Raw genomic sequence first — 20,625 nt, forward strand, 5'->3', positions numbered from 1 at the left:
ATCCTCTGAGGAGGAGTGCTGTTATCATCCTTTTCGCTACAGTCGGTACAATCTGGTTGGGTTCTTGCGTTCGCTTCCAAATATTATGCATTGTCTTGGCTTGTGCGTGTCTCCCCACAGTATGCGTAGTGACTCTACTGGTTTTTGTGGAGTCTAACTTTTATCTTCCCGTGCCTTTGCATCTCAGATCTCTTCTCTTGTGCTACAGTGGAGTCTCAATGATTCTGCAGTCCCAGCTTGACACTGGTGACTTCCTTTTCTCGGCAAATTCAAACAGCTTTGTCAAAGGATAATAAAGTGGTTTCCACTTGCCAGCTTCTGAAGTTTTTTCTCCCCCCTAACAGCCATCTGGCCTCTCTGTAGCATCTTTGGCAGGTACCAACATCCCAGTTTTGAATCTTCTGTGTTTTTAGTGACAATCTGATCCATTGATACTTTTGCTCAAGGGACCCATCCTTTTGTACCTCTGGTAAACTTATTCCTCATACGTGGTGTTTTTATGTGAAACACAGAATTTATTACATTTCTCTCCTATGCTTTCACATCTTGATTAGATGAAAAATGTTAAAAACAACAAGTATTTCAAGATGGTCTATTGTTGGACAGAAAGGCTGCCTTCTGATATCAGTCTTCCTTGTTGCTGGCTCTCATTGTCAGTAGCTCCAGAAGGCTGTGCTATTTAAACTCTCTCCCGTTAGCCACACTTTCTATGAAGTTACAACTCATTTTTCCAGTTAGGATATTTTCTTACAGCACTTTATTCCTACACCTTCACCGCACGGTGACTCACCAGGATAGCACGAGGCTCTGAGTAATGCTCCCTGCGCAGCTGGCCCGTGTCAGCCTTCTCAACTGCGTGATTCATTCTGTGGACGCTGCACGGGGAGGCCTGGCTGGCCAACTCCGCGGGAGCCTGCGCTGCTCTCTGTTCTCCTTGGAAATGCTTTGGCTTTGACCCTGCAGGTGCTGGCAGGACAGGGCCACAGGAGAGGTGAGCACCGGTGGCTTTGTGCATGGACCAGTCTAGCGGGCTGATCTGCAAGTGCAGGGCGGCTTGTCTGTCTGTCTGTCTTTTCTGTCTTTAGGGAGGAAACAAGTGCAGCAGCAGCAGCTGGTGGGGCCAGTGGTTCCCCTCCCCTTCCAAGTTCAACTCTCCAGCTGGGTGAAGAGGGTGCAGCTCTCCCCTGTGTTTGCATCAAGGTCATCGTCTAAGGATCTCTGTCTCTTGTTTTCCGTGCCTTTTTACCTTGGATAGCCACTTGGTCCGGTTCAAAGGGGCTATAAAATGACACCGCTATTTTAAGTTAATAAAGAAGTCTGATTAGCTTATGCCTAACATGCTGTTATCATTATAAGCATTCATCCAAAGACAGAAAACGAGGGTTCAAGGTCAATATTTTGCAAAAGCAGAATCATGCATCTCAAGGGCTTCATTTCCAGTTAAAACCAGCACGGGAAGTTCAGAGTCAGGTAACATTACGTAGCATATAGCTTTTGTACTGCACTGTTGATCTCAAAGGACAGCGGGTTGCATGTAACCACTGCGGGATTTTTATCAACAGATGACATGATCACAGATGTCATAAATGGTCGGTGCTTGACAGAGCAGTGAGAATGGGAGACGCCTTGTCTGTAGTGCACTGGAGCTGGGACTGTGAGTGACACTGAGTCACAGCTCTGAACGGACATATCCCACCTTTCCCGGCGTGTAACTGTGTATGCATTTGCAGTCCCTTGTCCTGTTGGATCTGGAGCTTCATGCCTTTTCCTTCTCCGTGTGTTTTTTTTGCTGCTTTTTTACTGTGGCTGTGCCAGCAGTCATGGCCTGCAGGTTCTGCCAGCAGCCGCCATCACACTGGCTTGCTGATTTGTCGCATTGTCCCTTGCAGCGTGGCAGCGGCAATGATTCCTTCCCTCGTGTGTTGTGCCTCTCGGCCAAAGGCTGCAAAAGCTCCAGCGCCCTGGCTTAGTGTGTAAAAAAAAAATTGGGTATGACAAGCAGACCTTTAGCATGTGTCCTCGATGAGAAGTGGGGTTTGTAGAACCTGGAGCCCCTAGAAGCCAGGCTGTAGCCAGAGCACCTCTGCACAGGCAGGTTCAGCAGGATCCACTGCAAGGAGGGGAGGTACCGCGGCTTTTACCAGTGGCTGAATGAGCCCGTTCCTGGCTGGGAGCCATGCGCTGCACTCCTCCGTCCCTACAGACACCAGCTTTCAGCCGCGCAAAGTCTCGGCAAGGATCCCACAGATGTCAGGGCCCCATATGGCTGTTTCCTAATATGGGATGTTTTTTCCAGCAAACTCTAAATAAGAATAAGTGATGCACAGTTTTGACATATCTGTCTGGTTCGATAAGCTAAACAACGGTGCCGAATGCATGAGAAAGCACCAAGAAGATAAACAGCCTGACTGTGCACTGTCTTGCACCTTTTGCATTTGGGAGTAAATGATTACTACACAAGACTTAAAGCACCGGAGACTAAATTTCTCTAGTACTGTCAGATGTACTGCATTTAATTTAAGGGCGCAGCACAGCAATGCCCTTCTGAACGCCGCAGGAGTTGACCCAGACTGAGATACCCCCGTCGTGGAAATGTATGCCTACGCACTGCTTGATTGCACGTACGCTGGTAATGGACAGTTAGGTTTCTGCCTGGTATGTAGTTGATTTTGATATTCTGTTTGTTTATTTCTAGATACTGTTAGAAGCTGTGTAGCAAAGCTGTTCTTCAGCTGTCCCCTGAAGGGCCATTACTGCCTGTACAGTAAATCCAGTTTTACCCTCATCAGCCAGCAGCCTCCGCTGTGGATCCATATCATGTTCCTCTTCCAGCAGGTGTGTGCAATACAAAGTAGTGGCAACTCTCTATTGTTAACTTTGTACTTAGAAAAAATGTTTTAATGGTTAATCTCTTTAAATACACTTCTAATCCACAGTGCTTTGCGACCCTTGTGATTTCTCAGAAAGTCATTATAGTAGGTTGGAGTGATTTTGCAGTTTATAAGTTTTTATATTTCTATTAAATACAACAAATTCAAACTGTCTGGAGAGACTACAAAGTCCCAGGATAAAAAAGTGGGACCAAACCTTATTGTCCTTATTCAGGCAAAACTTCTAGTAAGTCCCAGGTGCTTTGCAAACGAGCAGAAGCATTGCAGTGGATTTGTAGGGGACCAGAATCAACCCCGAGGCTGCAGGTGGAAGTTAGAGGTGCAGCACCCACTGGGATTTTTTTACTGCAGAAGTTTTGACTGAGCAGGATTTGCAAATCTGATCAGTGCTGTTCTCCTACCAACCCTAAAGCTATTTTCTCACGTTTAATACCGTTTCCAAATACAGCTCAGTATTTGGACATATGTGGAATTTCCTAATAGGTTACAAATAGTATGACATTGTAAGAGAAAACCCTACATTCACACTTCAAGATGAAACAGATGGCTTTTGTGTTAAAATAGCAAGGTTCAGTTTCTTAACCTATGCAGAGCCGTTCACCACAATTCATCCCACCCTAATGCGACCTTAGAAATACAAAGAATTCACCTGAAATTTAAAAGATGCATGGCGAGTTATGCTGTGAATTTAACAGCTCAAATCACTCTTCCCTGTGTTTGCTTTTAGAAATAAACACAAAAAATGTTTTACAAAAATGCAGGTCAGTAGGCGCGTTTGGGTGCTTCAGTACAAAAAGTGGTCTCCGTGACTCCAGAGGTGCCGTGTGAGCTGTTTGTGGGGACGGGGGCTTTGCTGTAGATGAGGAACGAGGACGGGCAGGAGCCAAACTGAGAGGTGGTCAGGGAAGGAGAGGACAGTGACAGAGCACAGAAAAGGAAGCAAAGAAGAGCAGAGGCAGAAAGAGGGTGAGAAGACAATGTGAAAGGTTGAAAATAAAGGAGGTGAATTACTCTGTAAATGAAAAGCTGAAGAAAGAGGTTGAATTTTAACAGGACTTAGAGAGAATAAACGAATTACGTTACAAATGTATCATTTTATTCCTAATGAGAGGAAAGCAGATGTTGAAAAATACGGAGAAAAGTACTAAAACGCACAAAAACGAGAAAGGAGGAGCAGAAGCAGAGGAGACGGGTGGCAGAGCTGGCACGCCTCGCTCCCCGCTGCGCAGCCTTTGCCGCCCCTGCCGCTGGATTTTAACGCAATGACCTCTGCTCTGTCTGCGGTTCATGGTTTGAATCAGTTGCACTGACAATTTAATCACTGATCCACCTTTAATCCCTGGTGCCTAGCCTTTCTGTGATACATCTTTCATCGAGAAACCTCTCCCTTTAACCCCTTCCCGCATTACTCTGAATTTGGCCCTGCCAGTTCTATCAGGACTATTGAGCTTCGCACGGTTCCCAGCTCACAGGGGCAATATTACTTTCCTTCCCCGTTCCTCTGCACTCAGGTGCCCATTGCCCCCTTCCCCATCCCCACGTGCCCCTGCTGGGTTCTGCTTCCTTCAGACGCTGCCCCCAAACACTGGTCCCCCTGTTTCCCGTGGCTTTCCCCACCCCGGGCTGGGTAATTGCATTTATCCCACTGCAGCTCCTCTTTCCGAAGCTTTGCTTTTATTCCCTGCGGTATTCCTCGTTTGCTCTGGCTGTGCTAGTGCTACCCCTGGCCCCCGGCTCCTGTGCCAAGGAGCCCCCGGCAGAATCCCCCCGCGCTGCCAGGGCCAGGCTTGAAGCCATGCAGTTTAGTTTATGTCTTTGCAAACGTGCTGTAAACACAGCACTTAATATGCTTTTTTATGGGAAAAAAACATTCCTCTTGTATTGCACCGAGCATTCGAGCTTGCTCTGCATCAGGATGGTGTTTAATGTCAGATAATTTATGTTTTTCTTTTGTTTGAAATCCTAAAGCTTTTAAGTACTGGATATATAACTATTATTAAATTAAATACAGGATACTAAATTCAGTCCTGGATAATGTTATTTAAGCCTGTGAAATTGTGCAAGAGATAAATTTGACATAAAATGTATTTATAGTGTGTTAATAATGAGTTAAATGAAAGGCTGGTGATAAAAATGTAGTTTTCAGCAGATCCGTCATAGATTCACAGACAGACGACTAATATACGGTTTCTGAAGATTTCAATACCAGTTACTGTGTTTTTATTCCTTTTTTGCCAGTTGCTTCGTATTCTGTTTAACATTGCATTCTGCAAAAGGAAAAGCAAGAAGAGAGACTTTTTCTCTCAGGTCTCCAGAACAGATCCTTAATTTCATAGCCCTGCTTTCTATTTAATTTGAAAAATATTAGTGAATAGTTATATCCTGTTTCAAAACCCTTGGATGGAAGTTGTGAAACGGCAAATTATTAGTGCAGGGCAGTAGGAAGAGAAGCGTATGTCGCAGAGATCTGAGAAATTGTCTTACAGTTAAGTGATGATTAACAAAAGGAACAAAATTAGAATAAGGGGTGATGATAGAGAGGTTACTTGATGGACAGGATGCTTAGTTTCACAGTTGCATTCATTAAAATAATCGTCTAATGCTATATGATTTGTGGCTTAATTCCCCTCATCAGGCGGGACAGTGTCACGCCGCTGTGGTAGCAGCAGCGAGTAAGGGGCTGTCTGACGTGCCCCTTTCACACCTTCCTTAGAGTCGCTCATAAATTTGCCAAAGACGAACTAATTGGGCTGCCATTTTCTCATGCCAGGTGGCTGCCTGGAGCTTCTCCTTCTTAATTTGGACAAAATTATCTGGCTGTTTCTGACAGCTTAGCTGGAAAAAATGCATTGCCTCAGCCACGATAAAAATTCCTGGTTGCGTCTTGCTGAAGTGTGTCTGTGTCGGTTGGATGCCAGACAGTGGGATTAGGATCATTGGGTTTCTGCTTAGAAATAGAAGAAGGAACGTCCATCCAGGAAACCTACGTTAAAAGGACATTGTTCATATTGCGAAATCAAATACTTGAAATACGGAAAATCAGATTTGCTTGTGCACTCTTAACTTGGCTCCTGCATGCAAATGCATTTTTTAATTACAAGATCATGTAGCAGATATAGTAGAGGCAGAAACACGAAGCTCTCTCAGCTGCAGTACCGTTCTTGTAACATTGACTTTGTGTGCAGTTTCTACAATGAAGTACTTAACACTGTTGAAATACTAGAATAATTCAAGGCAGCATAAGGTTGTATCTTTGCTACCCTTTGAAATAGGGAGCTTTGGAGGTGAGAGCACCCAACCCAACACAGGTTTCATCTTGTTTTGTGAATGTTCAGGGGCTGAAAATTTCTGTACTCTGCCAGCAAAATCTGCGTTGAATGTGTTCTGTGGAGTTTTTTCTCTCGCATTTCATCCCGCTGTCTGTTCAGTGGAGTCACAAACAGTGCATTGTTACTCTTCCCTGCACAAGGACCAGGAGCTGCAGTCAGGTCCAAATTAACACATACAAACCTGCAGCGCTGCGAAGCATCTCTTTGCAGGAACTGGTAAATGACATGTCTTTTCCAAAAAGATGCATGTTGCTGAGATCTACACCTGGTTCACAAGGCCAGTGCTGCTAACATGTTGATAAACTAGCATTGTAATACAAAAATGACATGCAACTTGCTATGCGTAGCGGTAGTTGATAATCTTTGGTGAGCCACAGACCTTAAAGACATGTAATGTACAACAAAAAAAGCCCAAAGGAAATTAAATAGTTGAGGATTTATCTAAGTGTGTGCATATTGATCCATCGTAACTCCTTACAAAGAAATGAACTAATCCCTGGTTATTCGCATGGCTGTCCCACTCTAAGAACAAGATGCTCTTTGTTAATGGCCAAGTAAAAAATACTTGAAATCCTCTTTTCAACATTTTCTTCAGAGCTTGTTTGCAGAACCTTTGTCCATACAGAGTAATTCTGTGCAAGTCCTTAAGGCCCTGTGGGAGAAGACGCAGCTCAAGGGGACGCACAGTTTTGAAACTGCCATGATCCAGTCTACATTTCCACACCAAAAGGTAAGCTTTTGTTTTTCTCAGAAAAAAAAATAGTAGAAGAACTTTGACCTGACTTTTAGAACAGCTGTACAAAGACCTTTATAATAGCTACAGCAAGTCTTTGCTGTGCTCAAATCATGAAAAACAAAACCCCCTTCCCTGCCCCTTTCCCTTCTTTGCCTTAGCTCTGTCGTCTTCCGAGCACTTACTGCCATGCCAAGTCCTCTCCTCCTGGATGGCCATACAGTGACCCATAGTGCGTCCTCTGACCTCCCTTTTATATGAAGCACTCAGCTTGTGGGGATGTTGAAAAATGTTCACCAGCATTATATTTTCACCCTCCGCAGAGGGTCCACAGTGTTGTTTTGTACTGTGCTTTGAAAGGTCTCCAGGCTTGTTCTCCACCCCCTCCTACATGCTTCATGTGGATTGTTCCCGAGGTGATGAAAACTAGTGATGCTACATATGGATTTTTTCCTGCTGGCAGTTTCAAACCCTAGATTCAGATTAGCTGCCACTATGGACTATTTGGCGGCCACTTGGAAATTCACCTAGTTAAACACAGACTTGGATTTTATGGAAATGATCATTTGCACATGCACCATTAGTTACCCCCATCAGTTTAAAAGATTACTGTCTCCGGGATTTCAGCGGATGCTATTTCAAAGCTATTAATCACGCTTCTTGGAAAAGGACGCTGTAGGATTGCAAAACAAATATCTGTTTATTCCTGAACATCTCCATCCAGCTCAAGTGGATGAAATGAATTGTCAAACATGATTTTAAAATACTCTCTCTCAGAATATTGTACGCATGAAGATGTCTGACTGAATAAGATTAATTTACTAAGGTTATGGCTGATTTAAAAACAGGAGTTCTGTTAGAAACACCTTCTGGCTTACCTTGATTCTGTGCCAAGATCTACTAGACGAAAGTCAGAGCCGGTGGAGTGTAAAAGAGTTTGGGGTGAATAAAGAGCTTAGGGAAGAGCATGCCTTCATGGGTAGGATTAGATGTAGTGCATCATGCACACAAAGTCTACAAAACATATCTAACACTCTAGAAACGTGATTAGTCTCCAGCGCATCGGTTGCATAATCCTACTACTGCTCAGATACTAGCATTTGGCCTATTTTGGGAACTTTCATCACTCCATGACAGTAAGAGTATCTTTGAGTTCCCAAAATAGCAGAGCTGGAAAATGAGATACTGATCTTCACTGATTTAATGAATTAAGCAGTGAATTGAAGTTTGGAAACTCTGGGAGCTGCAGATTGCCTAACAGCCTTCGGAGGCCGAAGACCATCAAGCAGATGTAATGCATCTGAAATGGTAAAAGACTTTAATATTCAGTCTTGGTCCCCGCAGTATGCTGCTGGATTTACTTTCTCAGTTTTGGTTTTGCTTGTTAATATAGAACGTGAGTTTGTTTCTAGTGCAATTTCCATTCAGTTTACTGAGAAAAGTCCCACTGAGTTTTCTGGGAGCGAGACCTAGGCCTGCCTTAAGGAAGGTTTCCGTTAGCTTTTACATTCCCAAAAAATCTAGCCGAAGCATTCCCGGCACGACCTAGTCCTTACTTTGCTTGCCAGACTAAGCTTCTGCAGTAATCTGAAATTTTCGTTTCAGAAGTTCTTCCCGTTGCTAATAGAACTTCCCATATTGTGAATGATTTGACAAAATTATTGTAGTTGTTAATATTATTCCTCTGCCAGTAGTGCAGGAAGCAAAATTATGGGTGTGTGGTTGTTTCAATAAGTGTAGCACTTTTAATTTAAAATATTTTGAAAACTGTTGATATAAATGCAGTGTCAGCATCCTGTATTATATTTTATATTAAGTTTTACGCGTCGTGTGACAGCAGCTTCTGAACGCTTTATCAGAACTGAGGAATTTCTGTGCTGTGAGCACGTGGGGAAGGCCTGACCCCCAGCAGCCCCAGGACCCCCAGCGGGGTCGGTGCTGCAGCACTGCTCTGCAATCGCTCCGCCTTTGCCCTGTGACCCTGCGGCTAATCCAGAGTTAATGAATTTAGGCTTTTTTTTTCAATATGTATGCTAAAGCATTTTGCAAACCTGGAGAAGGATCTATTACATCAGTGATGTAGTCCAGAGTAAATTCTGAGAAATAGTTTCAGATTTACATCACTATTAGCGATTTCTGAATTTGGCCCAGGGTGCGTGTGCAAGGAATTGCAGCGAATACCTGGCTTACAGAAAGCATGTCGTGTTTCACTGGGCAGCCAGTTCATGCCACAAAAAATATTTATACAACATGGCTTAAGATGTGCCAGAAGTAAAGCATTTCCAGATGTACATCCTTACAGATTTCCGTTCGGTTGCTTCATAGTTCTTTATCAAAGTACACGCAGGCCACATTACAAAAACTAAGCTGGTTTTGAGCTCGTTGTTGAATTCTTTGTGTTGACTCATGCTGTGTCAGAAGAGTGAGATGGTGACTACTTTACGAGCCCCATGTGATGCCTTAAGAGAGTCTTTTGTTGAGCAGCATTGCAAAAGAATAATTAACATTTTTAAGCCATTGTTAGTTCTGTTCTTCCCTTTCCTTTGTTTGCTATCTCAGTTTACACAGCAGAAAGAAGCGCCACGTTTTCACAATGGAGTCACTGAAGTTTGCAAGATGATGGAGCATGGGGATGAGATAAATCTCTTCTCTCCAATTAGGCTTTTTCCCTGTGCTTCCCCTCCTGAAATAAGTGGCTTATTGCAGATTATTTCAAGCGTACTAGAGTACAGAGTGGAAAAGAAAGATTGCTGCATTGATACTTCCGTGATATTTGTTCTCTTTCAGTCTAGAGTTGGCTCATTGCAGCCACTAAAAGATTTTTCACAGGATGGAGAAGCTCCTAGGCTTTTTGTTCAGCGTGATCCACATGCCCTTACAGTGTCCTGCACGGACCCACTGAGAGCAGTACCGTCGTTATTTTGCCCATCTTGTGGCCTCCCAGATGCCACAGCGGGAGGAGGGTCAGGGCACATCGGGGCAGGACGCGTTGCTGGCCATGCTCTGCTCTGCCGTCCCCTGCTCGCAGGGACATCTGCCCCTCCAGCGGAGAGGAGACCCTGGGGGGCTGGTGTGGTCTGTCCCTCCTGAGGACTGGGCTCTCCTGCCCTGGGAGGCGTCTGCTCGGGATCCCCCGCCACGCACCAAGTATCTGAAGGGAGGCAGGGAGCTTCAGGCTGTCCGATCCACTTCCCACGGACCTGCGGGAGAAATACGGAGAGAAGCTGCATAGCGCTCAGCACAGCAGCCAGCTAAATTCCTCCAATGTATAGAATTCCTCTTTGGAGGAAAATAAGAACTTCAGCAATGTATAAAGAGCACTTACAGGGCAAAATAATCCAGTTTTACCCGCGATCCCCAGTATAAGCCAGTTTGAGCTGGGGCAGGGCAGCCCAGCAGCCGGCTGCGCAGAGGAACGGATGCAGCCCTGACCCCGGCGAACAGGCACACGAGGCATAAGGAATTGCACAGCCGAGCGTTACGAGGGAGCCCAGCAAGGCAGCCGGGGCGCGCAGGGGACCTCTCTGCTGCAGCCTGGCCGCTTACTCCCGTGCGAGGATGGAGGGAAGAGCTGGGCTGTGGGCTGCTGCCCTGCAGCAGCCTCGTGCAAACAAAGGCAACCTGTGTCCGGGACCTTTGTCGTGTGATCGCTGTCTTCCCGTGTGTTGTGAAGCCCATTTCTCTGCACGTTCCTGCTGAAAAGGGGAGAAAACCTTTGTTGTTTGGAGCTTCTCAGGTGATGTGAGTCGTGCTCTCTGTCCTGCCTTGCCATCCTTCTTTCAGACAGCCTAAAATCCATCAGGAGATGGCCTCCGGCGTGCAGAGGGTGGGGGCACCCGAGAGCCCCATTCAGTTAAAACTTGACGTTTGGCTCAGCTGAGCTTGTTATCCGGGGCGATGACCGGAGGTCTGAAGTGGTCTCGGGCATTTCGGTTCTTGTGAAAACAGCCGTTTCCTGGCCATTCCCCGGGTTGAAAGAGGCTGGGGAGGAGAGACACCGTGCTGCCAGGTCTCCCTGGGCCAGCCGGCCCCCTGCTCCCTCTCCTTCGCTAAAGCTTGTCTGAAAAGGCCGGAATCAAACAACTCGGTCCTTTGCACAGCCTTGTTCAGTGTGTTGAACTAGTGTCCCTGGCAAGGGATGGTATTTTCCCCACTGACTGCGTAAATCCGTGTTTTCTTTGGGCTGCTGCCTGCGGTGTTGCAGATCTGTGAAGACCCCACGCAAATAAATAGGAAAGTTTTCTGAGCGGTCCTGGCTATTCCTTTTGTGTTTGCAGTGAGTAACTTGGTTGTTCGTATTTAACACCAACGTTTGTTTAAGTGGGAGATCACAATCTGTTTTAAAATTAAATAACAGGGTTTAAAATACACTTAATTATACAGTGTTATTAATTGCCTCAAAAACAGTACCCTCTGGCTTTTCTCGTACTTGAAGCTGCAGGTATACTTTCTGTAGGCTTCTTTGATCAAGTCAGACATTCAGTTTACTTTGCAGATGCATAATCCTTACTTCCCTGGCTTGTCACTGGCAGAATAATGTCACATTTACCTGGGTGTGTTCGTGTGAGATAAATCAACACTGTTGTTGCTGGGGTTTTGGAAATGTTTATATTAACATTCACATTAAACATTTGTGTTGGTGCTTCTCACAGGCAGCTGGGTTCAGAGCCTCTATTTTTTCTTTAAAAAAAAAGAAAAAATAAGAATAAAGTGGTCCCCAGCCACTAACTCTTGCTCTGATGGGGGATCCGGCTGGACAGGAGGAAGTTAGCAGAGACCACTACTTTGTGGATCATCGAAAAAATCCTGAGAGAGGGCTGGAGGTAATCAAGGTGGTTCAGCTGGTGGGAAACGTGCTGGGCAGGACTGCTGAGCGCACTGCTGGCAGCAGTCTTGAAGAGGCAAAAAAACCCCAGACCAGTCCTCTGCCTCCTACACACGTGTGTGTGTCTATATATATATATAAGCTGCTACTGATAATAGAGAGAGAGATACGTCCTGCTTAGCACGTTTGCCCTGGCAGGTTGTTTGCCCACAGGAGGCACATGGAAGAGGACGCTCGTCAGCACCTGCTGTGCATCCCTCTGTGATTTCGGGTTACGAGCTGTTAACCGTGCAGTGGGTCACCTCGTGAGTGAGTTTGGTTTCTCTCATTATTGGCCTAGGACCTGGACCACGTGCAGATGCACCTGGAAGAAGTGAGGTTCTTTGATTTATTCGGCTACAGCGAGGAAGCAGGAACTTGGCAGTGCTTCATGTGCAATAACCCTGAAAAGGCAACAGGTGAGTGGTCTGCCTTCGTCACTGGTGGGCTGTGCGTGGTGGTGGAGCTGTGGAGGATGGAGTGACGCGCACAGATAACGCTGTGTCTCTGGTGATGGTGGCAGAGGTTGGGGAAAAGGGAAAGCAAACTTTCCAGCATAGCACAGGCAGTGTCTATTTTAGTCGGAATTTTCCATTAAACTCCTCTCGTCCAGGCGTCTCTGGTGGGTTATAGTGTCCAGCACAAACCTCATTTGGTGTATGCTTAGAGGAATACAATCCAAAATTAATGTAGACTCATAAATCTGCATGACCACTAACCCCTGGGGAGTGGGAGGGATCTGCACCCATCTTGCAGTGTCCAGATAAAGGAGCTGCCTCTGCTGGACCGTGTCCCCGGTCCTCTGGAGCACAGGTGCCACGTGTCAGGGGACATTGGCCTAGATACTACACCCGATTCATGTCGTCTTCGTTCTCAGAATGATGTAATTGAATCCATAGTATGCATCGTCTTAGGAACAAGGCAATGCTTAAGAATAGCCATAATACTTCAGCTATATTAGAAAACAGGGTGAGTGGAAAATACACTTTTTCCCAGGTAAAAGATTCTAGTGACCCTTTTTTTGAAGCCTTCTAATACCCATGTGTTTTAGATCAGCATACTGAAATTCGGAGGAATGGCCTTTGTCTTAGATGTTTTTTGCCACTCTCTAAAAGCCTGCACAAGTCTGGCCAAGAATTTTGAATATTTTGGCCAAGCCTTTGAATAATTGGCTGTTTCAGCTATTTATTTTAACAGCTAGCATGTCTTTATGTTTCATCAATCCTGAATTTAGTAAGTCTTGCAAGAGTGGCACGGCCTCTGCTGCAGGCCGGGCTGCCCGTGCTCATTTCATTGGTATTTGACCATCTTCCTCCTTCCACAACTCTCGTGGGACTCAACAACCATAAAAGAATCACGCTTTGAGCTGAAATTTCATCTCAGTACCATGGTCTTGCTGTGGTTTGTCCATCACATCAGTGATAGACATATGTCAAGCTACAAGGAAAAGGAGTCTGTCTAGCTTAAAATTTCAAAGCTTAATGAAGTAGCTTTGTTTTGAATTTTCAAAGACATTTAACTAGTCCAAAAAGGGGCGTGTTTGTAGCGAGCTATTGATTATGCTGGTGGGACAGCTGTATTACAGCCAACAGACCAGATAAGGCGGCAAAGGCAAGCCTCGGGGTGACATGAGGCACCATTTCCTTATTGATGCCATGGGTTTTGCTGATGACACTAGTCTGGAGACATCAAAGGACGGCTGACACCTTGCCTCCCTGTTACTCTCCTGCCAAAGCGCCGTGTCCTCCAAGGAGGGGTCTAAGAAGGGCTGGAAGCAGGACGCGGCGCGGGGAGGTCCATGAGGCACAGCACTGCGGCTCTGCTGCCAGGAGCGCGGTGTTGGGACTGGGATCCAGACCCCGCCGGTATGACCAGTATAGAGCTGGTGTTTTCAAATGGGTCTGAACTCAAGGCAAACAGCAATAAAAGACTGCGACAGCAGGCAGCAATTCCCAATGAGCTCTTCAGTGCTCTTTGGTTAGTACAAGAGCTTACGGAAGTGGGGACGTCCCTGTACCACTGAGAAGAGGCTCTTGAGTCTGTTTGCAGAGCACTTGAACTGACATCTCGAGTAGGGTAAGCTGTATGCTCTGCCTGACACCGATGGTCTTCGGGAAGTGGGAGCGTAACGCCTGCCGTGGAGTGCCTGCGGCGGGGGGGTTGGCACGCCGCCTCTCGCTTATTCATCATTTCAGGCTGGTGAAAAATCACATCGCAGTGTTGTAGGTTGTAGATTTGGTGTCGCAATATCCCAGGGAGACGAGGGAGAAGGTCACGTCGCTCCCAAGGGTTCACCGTTTCCCCTAGCAGCTGTGAAAAGGCTGCAATGAAATGCACGTGCCGATCCCACTTCCCCGATGTGTAAATACGGTTCTCCGTTTTCACGCTGGGATCGATATATTCAAAGCTCTGCCCTCCAGCCTGAGCGGTGTCCAGCCAGCAGCACAGCGGTTCTGTCCTTCCCAAGAAGTGCCAAAATCCGCTCTGCATGGAGATGTGCGAGTGTGGGAGCGCTTGGCCAGCTGGGGGTCTGCCCTCGTCAAGCTCCCCAGCAGGTACAGGTACAAATTAGACTTTCATTCCTATATGCTGGTACTTATATAGGCCCTTGTAAATTATACTGCCTCTTCTAGGAGTGGAAAAACAAATAATTTTTTTTAGATTTACCTTTTTTCTAGCTTGTATCTGTATGATGTCAACTAAAGCCCAATGGAAAAAAATGCAAATACAGCACTAAAGTATTAAGTGAAATGCTACCTTCTCAGCAGACGCTGAGACTTTGCTTTCTTTTTCTCGAGTACTCAAGAGCATGGAGAATGCCTGGACGTTTGGAAGAAGGTTTTCCCTCCTCAAGCACTGAAGGCACCGCGGGTGGTGCCTGGAGCTTGCAGGGCTGTCGCTGCCCACAGGTCTGCCTGCCTCTCCCCTGCTAGAAGGGTTTCCAGCCTGTCCTCCTCCCTGCCCAGCCACCGGGCTGTCTCTGCTGCCATAGCCCAGGAGAGGAGGAGAAGACTTTAATAAATGTCAGCATCTTCAAAATCACCATTTACCCTTTGTTTTAGAGCCAGGGCTGAGAGCTCAGGGATGCCTTTGAGGATGTCAGGAACAGGAGGAACTAGGCACAGAATATTTTTGGACTGTAACTGTCCTTTTTGTGAGCAATTAGTCTCTTTGTCTCAGTTTAAAGAAAATTTTGGAAAAAAGGCACATTGTGAATATCATGATTTTCTCAGTTCTAAAAGCCTTTAGAAGCCCAAGAAAATGAAGTATTGTATGGATCATAAAGAAGCTCAGGTGCAGGAAAGGAACATGGAAGATAGTGCTCAATGGAATAAAAATCTGCAGGTGAATGACAAATTCACCTTAGTATTGGTGATGTAGAGCTGTGGCAGCTGGGAAAAGCCATACCAGAGTGGGAGACACTTTAGGGTCCTTTTGGGTTTATAAGATCTGAGACGAGAAAGAGGATTCAGAGGTCTCCTTGAATTGGTAAAAAATGTAAAGGCTGTAAAACATCTTTTATTTTCATTCCACAGTGGGACAGACCCTTTGAAATCTCAAATACTATTGAAAGACAAGAAAGTAATTTCTCCCTCTCAGCAATGCTGTTTAGCAACCAAATTCTTCTTTAAGAAGGAATTCAGAGGCAAATTCTTTTTCTATTATTGTCGTTTGGTTTTTGTTAATGTTGGGTTTTGTTGCATTTTTTGGATGCCATGTTGCAAGATGCCATTTATCCTCCAGACTTAGGAAGGCGTTACGCCTTAAAGCCTCGATTTTGCCTTAGGATGCCAGATCAATGATGTTTTTTTGGAGCCAGACTACATTTGGAGGCTGAGTTTTTGAGGAAAGATGCAGCTATGCTTAAGCAATGTGGTAGATGTATTCAAAGTGGCAATTAGCCCAGAGAAAGTTTGAATATTTCTCATGCATTCTTCTGATTGCAAAGCCTTTCTTATACAACCACACTTTTCCAGAAGTGCTGTTAAATCATCCCAAATTGTTTCTTCCTGCCACCCAGGAAGAGCATTCCCACAAATCCTACTCATCTGCTCAAATACACGTACGTGCCCTGACTGTGTAGCTGGCCTCAGAGCTAGGAAAACCAGGCTACACCTTTTTTTTTTAAATGACGACCATTCAAGCACGGATACAAGGCATTTGAAATGTTGGTAAATGCAGTGTGTGCCTCTTGTTAGGAAAAGCTGGCCTTTAAGAGCCTCATTTCAACATAACCTCCTGTATTGACAGTTGGCTTCACAAGGTCTTGCACAAAAAAATTCAGTAAAACCGCTTGATAGCTGGAGAGGGAATTGCAGTACATTCCCTATTCTGGAAGCTTACAAAGAAATTGCAGTAATCCCTGTGGGCTGCAGAAGAGACATTGTGCCCACGGGCAATGATTCGGGTAAAACTGAGGGTTTTTTTATGAATTCCTCTTTGAAAAAGCAATTCACTCAGAATAGCCTACACCATATTAACTTCTGAATACATTTATCTTTTGCTAGCAGTGGTGATTATCTAGTGAACTGAAATATCCTGCTATAATGCTTGCTTGAAAATTATAAAAAGTGGCATTCAGTAATGTGTCCTCTCCAGGTTTTCAACAAAACCAAATGTGATGATTAATGAGAGAGAGTGAATCCATATTCCCTTAGGTTAATTGCATTTATCTTCGTCTGCTTGCCACCCACACATTCCATTCTTTCAAGTTAAGAGCAGTTTATTATCATTGAGATCATTCATGATTGGACTGAATTTTTGTGGATGATTTTATGTTTCATCAAATGCAAGATTTAATGCTTTGTTTTTTATGTCTTGAGTTCATCTTGGAAGCGTTTGGAGGGTTTTTTACTTTTTATTCAGTACCCAAACTACTTAAAACTTGATGCATTGCAGTTCTGCAAAGAAAGCAGGATACAATTACTAGAAAATAATTCCAATGGACACTTACATCAACGGGTACTATTCAGGGTTAAATTGATTTTGGAGTTATATATCTCTATATTGAGGTGGTTTAAGAAGCAATAGATATTACAGTAAATAATTCTTCATTTTGAGTTTAGGTAATATTTTTAGCCTTATTGTCTGTTCTGCAGAAAAAAAAGTAATGATAAATACATAATAAATATAACCCTTTGAATCTTTTAACTCTTTTTTTCAAGCTAAAGATCTCATCATACATGTTAGCATACCACCACATAGAGTGATTTCCCCAGAGATGATGTGATCACCTAGTTTGACCTTGTATAAAACAATAGTCAAAGAATCTAGTCCAATAACGCTTATATTAAAGAAATGTTTTCTCTTTGATCTGTATTACTTTTGCTTATTTTTCTAAAGATGTCTAAACCTGATTTTTAAAAGTCAAGTGAAGGAGAACCCATGACATGCCTAAGTTATTGCTAAGGTAATTTAACCACACTCTTAAAATGTGGGTTTATTTCTAGTCTGCCTCTAAACACTGCATCACATTATGCCCTTCCCTGCTATGCAGAAAATCTCTATTTGTAGACTTCATCATGTCACATCTTGATCTTTGCTTGGGCAAATTAAGGAGAATACGCTTCATTAGTTTCCCGTGATATGATAATCATATGAAAGATCAGTCTTAAATCATTCTTGCATCACTTTTCTGAAGTCTTTTAATTTGTCCTTATTGATGCAAGGTGAAGAAATCAAAACTAGACTTAATTTTCCAATAATTAATATGTTTATAAGGAATGCGCACACTCCAACTGGCAGCTGATTGCATTTTTAAAAAATCTTCTAACTGTATTAGAAGTGCAGATGCTTCTTTTGTATAACCCTGCTCTGCCATGGAAAGCAGTGGGGGTCAGCAGCTACTGAATTTGGTGTTGGGAAGAGTTCAGACAGAAGAGTAAAGCTCTACGTTTCTGAGGCAGTACGGATTTACTCATGATGTCCCTTGCTAACAGAGCTCCATGCACTTACTCCTACTTTGCACACAGCAGGCATTGAACGGCTACAGTGGTGACTGAGTAAAGTCCCAGTAGGGGTTGGGACAGGCTCCACCAAGACGTTTGGGGACTGAAGCTCTTGCCCTGCGAGGAGGGGCTGAGGGACAAGAGCTGGTGCAGAGCTCCAGGGGGACTTCATAGTAGTCTGTCCATAACCACAAGGAGGTCACCAAGAAGACAGAGCCAGGCTCTTTTCAGTGGTGTGTGGTGGGAGGGCAAGAGACAACAGGCATAAATTGGAGCAAGAGAGGTTCAGACTGGCTACAAAGGAAAGCTTTCCCACCATGAGGATGATCAAGCATTGGAACAGCTTGCCTAGAGATATTGTTGAGATTTTCAAGTCCCGGATGGATAAATTCATGAGCAACCTAGTCTGACCCCATAGGTGACCTTGCTTTGAGCAGGAGGTTGGACAAGAGACTCCTTCAGCTCCCTTCCAGCTGAATTATTCTGTGATTTTATGAAGTTAACCGCAATGAAAATAAGCAAAAGGACTTAGAAAAATATTGGAAAAGAGCTTCATTCTTATCTTTCATGAATCTTTTTCTTCTAATCAGACCCTCAGACATACTGGCATCAGATTCATTACGACAACTTTGGAAGCTGACATCAGAATTCCCCGTGGGATTCTTTGTGGATGTACATGAGAAGTGCTCTGTTAGCATTGCTTCCAGCCACCGGGTGCTTAAAGAGAGATCAGCATTTCTTTAGTAAATCCTGTTTTTGAAAGGTTTTGGCCATAAAAATCCACTTTAGGCCAAAATTGTACATTCACTTCCTTTCTCATGTTGCACTCCTGACCACCAACCACCTCAGTATCTTCTGGTCCCCGAACTTTTTTTGCTTGGGTTAAAGTATGTTCCTACTGCACTGGAATCTGTATCAAAGCCATTCCCATGGGACCAGAAGCCAGGTAGATGCACAAGACCCAACCACTGAGCAATTAATTGTCTTTTCATATCAAATCCTTCTTTTGCTGTATCTACATGTTTATACAGCTGTCATCATGCTCTGAAAGTCACTGTGCGCATTATGAATTCTTTATTGTAATCATGTAGGAGTAAAAATTCTTTTCCTGTCCTATCTTTGTCATCTTTTATTAAAGTGAAGTTCTCTCCTCTTTCTTTTGTGCACACTCCGGGAAAGCTCGCTACTTGGTGCTGCTGGTTTGAGTTTCTCAGATTCACAGCTTTTTGCTCTCTGTCTCTCACTGGGTAGACTTTGTCATAGCTGTTCTGACACTTCATCTTGGGAGACAATATGGAGCTATGCCCTGTTATTATCACCCACGTGCTACTGAGACGGTAATTTCCTGACACCAAACTGCATATTCTCATGGTGAGAAAACATCCTCCACCAAGAGACTGCACATGTGAATGGCAAATTATGGGAATGACAGGGATATTACCCCGTACATCATTAGGTTAGAAATTTGATGAGGCATTTGCACAATAAGCAAAATATCAACTTAGATGCTGTTTAAAACTAATTATAAAAATTCAAACATTTTTATCTGTTCTCACAAATCTGACAAATTATAATGCTGATTTTATAAATGGGGAAGGAAGTGACCAGAAGATGAAGTGGCTGGTACGAGAGCACGAGGACTTGTACTCAGACCTGCTAGACAGCTGCCGGCTCTGTGGGGCTGTCCTTTTGCTGAGCTCCCAAAGAGGAATGACTCTTCAGGATGACCATTATGGGTATCCCAGCAAATCTCAGCTGCAGAAATGCCACATAATACCTGATACAGCCTTAGAAAGCTGTTGAGAAAGAAAAACAGCCCTTCGGTTCCCAGTACGTTTCCCCCATGAAGCTGCTGTTGGCAGATGGTGTCCCCTCTAACAGGACATCAGCGCAGCCACAGGCAGAAATGACCGCATGATTCTGCTCAGGTGAAAAAGCCAAGGCTCATCTCAGTCTGATGGACCCAAGCTTTTTGCAGAAAAAATCTGAAAAAAACCCAGCTTTTTCCTTGCTCAAAATGGATTATTATTTTCTCTGGTACTTTTTTGTTCAGTGGCATTTGTGTGCATCTTGTTACCTTTGTGAGCTGGATTTCAGCTGCTTTCTGCTCTGTTTGAACAAGGTTGGTTGGTTAGTTAGTTAGTTAGTTTTACGTTGTCCCACGCCAGGCTGGGTGGTGTAACGCGTCGGTGCTGGCATGAAAACATACAGAAAAGAGCTGCTGTGTCGAGCTGGGGATGCAGCGGGCTGCGAGGAGCAGAGCGTGACCTTTTTTTATCGCGGAAATCACAGCTGCAGTTCCCCATTGAAGCTGAAACTTAGCCACCCCCCTTTTCATTCAGCCCATCTCCTTCCAAAAACTCCCTATCTACAGAGACAGAAATATTTATAGTCTTTCTTGAGGAAATTGAAATAGCACACACTGAAGACCCCCAAAGCCTGCCTCTCTGCCAATATAAACAACGCTGGGGAAAACATACATTCTTTATCTAAATCTGATGCATTGTATTTGCATTGTTTGTTTTTCCTCTACCAGACAGGAGGTAGTGAAGAGAGGTATGTGTCCAAAAAGCTATAAAGCCTTTGAAACCCCAGGAGCTACCTTTGGTGGCTGCGCTTGGCCACCCCGCTCAGCTGGCATCCTCAGCGTCACACCAACCTACGGCGTTTGGGGCTCTGAAAGGCTCGTGCACAGACGATAGCAAACGCTTTCAAGCAAAAGCATTACTGGATAAACTTTCACGCTAAGGTATGCAAGTACGGCCAGCCAGAGGATAGCTGACCATCTGACAGATGCTGGGACAGGCTCCAAATTAAACATCACATCAAAAAACATCCGTTCTCAGACTGCTCACGCCTT

At 44.6% G+C, this 20,625-nt stretch overlaps 1 protein-coding gene across 2 annotated transcripts in view; it reads left to right on the forward strand.

Annotated features, from left to right (window-relative positions):
- The window catches only part of VEPH1 (ventricular zone expressed PH domain containing 1), an 82,113-nt gene that overhangs the window by 53,380 nt on the left and 8,108 nt on the right, over positions 1 to 20,625 (forward strand). The window contains exons 9-11 of one of the 2 annotated variants that reach the window (XM_075157670.1): positions 2,696 to 2,835; positions 6,816 to 6,950; positions 12,119 to 12,236. In XM_075157670.1, coding sequence (XP_075013771.1) covers positions 2,696 to 2,835; positions 6,816 to 6,950; positions 12,119 to 12,236 — 393 coding nt within the window. The remainder of the gene's footprint in view (positions 1 to 2,695; positions 2,836 to 6,815; positions 6,951 to 12,118; positions 12,237 to 20,625) is intronic. The other variant, XM_075157671.1, reaches the window with a different exon arrangement.

This window comes from Calonectris borealis, chromosome 9, assembly GCF_964195595.1.
Source record: "Calonectris borealis chromosome 9, bCalBor7.hap1.2, whole genome shotgun sequence".
In the NCBI taxonomy this organism is placed as follows: domain Eukaryota; kingdom Metazoa; phylum Chordata; class Aves; order Procellariiformes; family Procellariidae; genus Calonectris; species Calonectris borealis.